Source organism: Rhagoletis zephyria, unplaced genomic scaffold (assembly GCF_001687245.7).
Source record: "Rhagoletis zephyria isolate East Lansing unplaced genomic scaffold, Rhagoletis_zephyria_1.1 Rzeph_scaffold_13588, whole genome shotgun sequence".
Classification (NCBI taxonomy): Eukaryota; Metazoa; Arthropoda; class Insecta; order Diptera; family Tephritidae; genus Rhagoletis; species Rhagoletis zephyria.
The window spans coordinates 9790-15510 of record NW_016170659.1 but is presented as its reverse complement, the minus strand read 5'-3'; the positions used below and the strand labels follow the sequence as shown (position 1 = coordinate 15510).

The following is a 5721-nucleotide window of genomic DNA, read 5'->3' as shown; positions in this document are numbered from 1 at the left end:
GAAATCGGCAGCGCGTGTATGCGAAAGATTCGAGTGGCTGGTGGCTGGACAAACTAGCACCTGCCAGCTACATAACAGGCGCGGCAAAAAAAAAGGCGCAAAAATTGTGCGTTAGGCCTATGTATCGACTGCGAGGTGAAAATAAAATAAATATTCGCTAAAAAAAAGTCCAACAAATAAGCCAGTTGAAAAAAAAAACAAAAAACAATATCAAGGAGATGGCGAGGTGGGCTTGACGTACAGGAGGAATGCAGCGCTGAAATACAAAACCTGTTGTTGGCCGCTGCACACTGCCTGTTGCATGCTACACGCTGCCTTTGCTGCCTACTATTTACCAGCATGGCCTCATAAAGTGGCAGCACATAATTTTATGCGTAAAAAGTAGGTGTGTACGCGCACGTTGAGCGCGTCGCCGATTATACAACACAGCATATACAATTTACCACAATCAATTTACTACAGTTTAGCAGCGGATGGCGCATAGCGGCAAGCAAGCAAGCAAAGCCAATGAAAAATGAGGCAAATAATATTTTTTACAACAACTTTGTTATGATTTTTCGAAGCGAGTTCGCGACCGGAGTCTTTTGTTTTTTGCCAGTATTTTTTTCCGTTTCGTTTTACTACGATGAAATGCAATACTTTGCGCATTCTGTTGAACTATCGATTGCATGGCACTCGCGGGCGCACAGTGATCACACTAGAATGCGCTACAAATATACCAGTTTGACGGCCTACAATATACCGCTGTACCGCTAAGCTGCTCTTATGTACATACATACGAACGTACATACATGCTAATGCATGCATATACATACATATGTACAATATGTAAAAGCCACATTTATAAATATTATGACGTTGGCGACGCTGCGGCGTTGGTGCCGCAGAATCCGCTTACCCACTTACCTGGCAATATATCAGCGGTAGTTTTGAATAAAACACAGAGACCGGTCTCGTAATTAACTGCACTGCATGATTCGTTCACCTGGCATGCCTCTAAGCAATCAGTCAGCATCAGTATGCCGGGCAGCGTGTCAAGTAATTTAGTTGGCGCCGAGAGAACATAACTGCAATAAATAGAGAGAAGAACGGGGTAAAATTAGAAAACAAGAAGAATGTCATGAGTTTGGTTGGTAAGCAAACTAGAGTGAAGCATATGCATCTACAAACTAGACGCTGAAATAACAGAATGTATGCGTTACGAATTGAATGTATTAGAATCAAGAAAAAAGTTTGCATATCATATGCACATATATTACAAACACATGTGATGTGAACACCGATTTTCTCTTATAGTAAATTGGGTTATTACGCGTTATTATGTAATGTGCAAAAAAGCTACACTTCTGCTATGAAAATTGTGTTGCCGCATAATAATGAAAAAAATATTGCTTATATGCATTGCGGCAAGTATAATACAATTTTTTTTTTGCGCTCACATTAGGCGAGCGTCATAGCTGAGCTGCCAGAGGTGCATACTATGCCACTCGATAAGAATTGGTTTCGTTTCTCCAAATTCAAGTCGTTCTATCAAAATGATTGAAACAGTCGCCCCCAGCCACGCTTAGGTAAATGTAAATGATGCCAATATGTAGATAAATGGAGGGACATACAATTTTTCGCCAAATCCGAAGAACGAATGGCTTTTATCAGAAGTTTGCCAAAGTCTGCCGAATTGTGGGACTACTTTCAGATAAAGATTTTTATTTTTCATGTCGCTCTGAGTAGGCATGAAGCCTATGTCCTGTCGGGTGAAAATACGTACACCTCTGGCCGCTATAGCTGATGGCTGATGGATATAGCTGTTTATTGCATTTTAATGAAAGATGTTTGATTTAAGCTCTTGTCCATTACCGTTGCTTCCTTTTGCTGCATAAGTTTTTGATGTAAGTTTTCGGGCGTTCCTACGCAAAGTGCATCGACTATTTTACAAAAAAAAAAAGAAAACGAAGAAAAAAATCCAATAGATAAATACCTAATTCCTACGCAGGCCCTGAAAAATAAACTAGATGTGTGTGCTTCTAGAATTCTGCACATTCAACTTTAGCCACCTGCCGCAAAGCGGAATTAAAATTTTTCCTGACTAGTTACAACTCAACATACATACATACGTACATATTTACATACTAAAGTACGCATTTTCGTTTTATTACATATAAATGTAATTTTATTTGGATAATTTTCTAACTAAATTCTTATCTTTCTGCACGTGTTGCTTTGTGTTAAATAGTTCTGACAATACAGAAAAAAATATTATCTAACTACTATGACCACGAAATAAATAATCTATTGGATTTTTGTTTTTGCAAAGACGACTACCCTTATAAAGTGGTCAGAGGTGCTTACTTTGATCCGTCAGGACCGAGGTTCGAGTCCAGGTCAGCGAAACAACCAAATATGCATCATAACTTGGGAAGACAAAAATATGCAAACGCATATTATGCCAAAAAATACCGATTTTGACGAAAAAGCATACAATTTAATTAATTTTCGCATAATTTCATCTGACAATATCTTTGCCGAGATATCCAGGGTTGTTGACGAGGGTTGTTTAGTGATTATTATTAAATTATTTTATAGTAAACAATTTTAATATACTCGTAAACATTTTACGACTATCGTTTACGAATAGTGAAGTTTTGCCTAAACCAGTTTTGATGGTTGAATAATTCAACGAAAATTTTTTGTTTTTCGTGAAAGCTGTTTAACAGTTTCCAGGTGTGTTGCGAACTGAGCAGAGAGTTTTATTCTGCATCTATTGTAACTTCTCAATATTAGCAACAAAAATATTTTGAGTGAAGCAACACATCAATAATATGTTGCAATATTTTCACCTGCAAAATTTTCATCTTTTAAATTCTGCCTAATAATGTCTTGTGACATAGAGCGTTCATTTTCAATTAATATCGATGGTTCTCTGCAATAACGACACAACTCTAAATTTCATATATTTCCAGTTAATATATAGCCAGTTAAAGATTTTGTGTTTCGTAATTAAGCAAGAATATGTCTGGGAGCGTAATTATTCCGGATTATTTGCAGTGATTCTGTAGGGGAAATTTGTAAGCTTTCAATTTATAATCTTTTGTAAAGACTTAGGAAGTATTGGACTGCAAAAATACGAAATAGCTCACAACTTGTAAGTAGTTCAACGAAAAAAATTCCATTTGCACCTATTGCTGAACAACGGCACAAAACGAAAAGTGTCGTTAGTTCACATAAAAGCATGACTAACCTATCCAGAGTATCGACTTATGTCAACATTCACGATAAATGTGATATATGTGCCACTGTTCAGTGGTAAGGGTTGGCTACTTCAGTTTTGTGACAAATGGCTAAACTGCGCTTCTGCCGGATAGGTAACAACTAAGCCTATGTCGATTTGCCACACGCAAAATATGGTTATTTATAAACCTAGTTCGCTATATAACTCAAAAACATGGAATTTTGAGTTGTGCCGTTATTGCAGAGGACCATCGATATATACATATATGTACAAAAACTTTTTATGCGAAAATCAAAAAAAATTTCGTTATAAATATACATTTTTGGGGCATATATCAAGCGTATTTTTTACACTTTTAGTCATTTTAATGATCATATAATTGGGATTTTTGTGCATATTTTTGTCTTCCCTAATCATAACGTTAAACCGTATATCGTGTAGCAGGGCCGCAGTCGAACGGTTTAGGATTTTACTCAAAAATATTTCAAAATAAGATTCTAAACATATCGCATTTACATACCTATCAAACTTAGATTATGCATACATACAAATAGGCACACACATATTTACCTACCTACTTTGTTTCTTTATTTTATTTATATGTTTATTTGTATTACTACTTCTGCAGCCTACGACAAGATTTTATTACCACTGTCGAGTTACAGTTGCACCGAACCCATTAGCATTTCGCATAAAAAATTTTGAATTGTGATTTTACTATCATTTTTGATTGCTTCAGTGAGCACAATCCAACATTAATATCCGTCCTTAACACTCCATTCCTCTTGCCGCCTCTCAAACATTTCTGTACTCACCCAGTGATAATTTCAAATCCAATCATATCCGGGTCGCATTCCTCCTCAATGGGCAACAAAGTAGCTGAGGGTCGCTCTGTTTTGGCCTCAGCCGAAGTCGACGATGCTGCAGCGCCTGTGGTACCGGTGCTCGCTTCCGACAATGGTGTCATTGGTTTGGGCAGCTCATTGCCCACTGTATAGCCTTCGCTTCCGGTGCTGTCATCGCCAGCAGCGCTAGCGGCATAATTCCCGCTGCCAATTTGTGTTGGTGTAGCTGTAGTGCTGCTCGTCGCAACGGCAATACTAGGCGCATGTGTTGTTGTGCTTGTGAGACTGGATGAAGCGGCGGTAGTAGCGGCTACTGACTGTTGAGCTGCTGCTGCACCACCGGCAACACCGGCGGCAATACCACCAGCACCGGCTCCAGCTGCTGCACCAACTGCTGCTGCTGCTGCCAATGCAGCTGCTGGCGCAGGTGTCACATTGGTGCGGGGAAATGTCTTGGCTGGCTTAACCGGACGTTTGGTTTTACGTGCCGCGGATGCAGTGCTTGCAACCAGCAGAAAAACGATGAGGTAAATTGTGCAACGACGCAAAAACATGTTGCCGCTATTGATTGTTTGCAGCAAGTGCGCTTGTGGTATTTAAAAGTTTTCTTGTTATCGCTGCTTTGTTGACGCCGTTATTGGCTTGCTAGAAGATTCTGTAAAGAGAAGAGCAAGCGCAAGAAAAAGGTAATCATTAGTTGCGCCTTAAGTAGAAAAATTATTACAAATAAAGTAATGGTGCAATTGATATGTGTGCGCTTCTATATACATATGTGTAAATATAACTGCATATGATGGTATGTGTGGTTGGAAGTGTGTCTTCACTTGTTAACAACCATAAGTGGCACAGTGCGAACAAGCCGCTTCGTCTAATTAAATCGTAGAGAGACAAACTTTAATGGATAATGCGGAGAGTGCAAAAAACGAGGCTTACACAAACACATGCACACGTACATAAATAAGTATATGAGCACATGTTTGCATCACTCTGGCTAAATGATTTTTTCCTAAACAAGCACTCGTTTAGCGCGTTGAAATTGTGTCTAGAATTTTTTACATATTTTTCACTCTTCCGTGAAAAAGTGTTGGCATTGCCGCTTTTATTTGTTGTTATATCTGGCACAGAAAGCAGTTTTTTACACTTTTTACTAAACCAATTAAAATCGTGAGAAAAATCCGCTTAAGGCTACACTATGTCTACATTTATATGGAATGGAACCTGGCATACAGTTATTCAGCTTTGTTAAATTCAAGACTACTGGTCATGCTGGTCGCTGGACGCTGGGAGCGTTAAAACGGATAAACCACTGGGAAGCTGTGATTACTTTGTCAATAATATATCCGGTCGTTAAAATTTTATCGACATGTTTATTTTCTGTAGTCACTACTAGTATACTATTAATGATGCAAAAAGGTAACGCAAAAATGCAAAGTAATTAAAAAATGGAAATCTCCAATAAAGAAGTGACTAAGTTTATTTGCTAGATGGCAGCAAGTTGCACAAAGCGTACGAAAACCACTTTTTTAACTGAGAAAAGGCATCTTTCTGTCCAAGCTGTGTCGCTCCGCTGCACAGTGGTCTGAATAGAGAAACTAGCCGGAAAAAAACTATTTTAATAGATTGACGTTAATGCATTTTTACACCACATCG

General features: G+C 38.5%; 1 protein-coding gene across 1 annotated transcript; it reads right to left on the bottom strand.

The window, feature by feature from the left end:
* Window positions 1-906: 906 nt before the first annotated feature.
* LOC108378202 (protein FAM71B-like) lies at window positions 907-4713 on the bottom strand (the record flags this gene model as incomplete). The annotated part of the gene is made up of 2 exons (XM_017634493.1): window positions 4042-4713; window positions 907-1067 (listed from the first exon to the last, which is right to left on the bottom strand). Coding segments are annotated over exons 1-2 (745 nt in total), but the record flags the coding sequence as incomplete, so codon positions are not given.
* Window positions 4714-5721: the final 1008 nt, after the last annotated feature.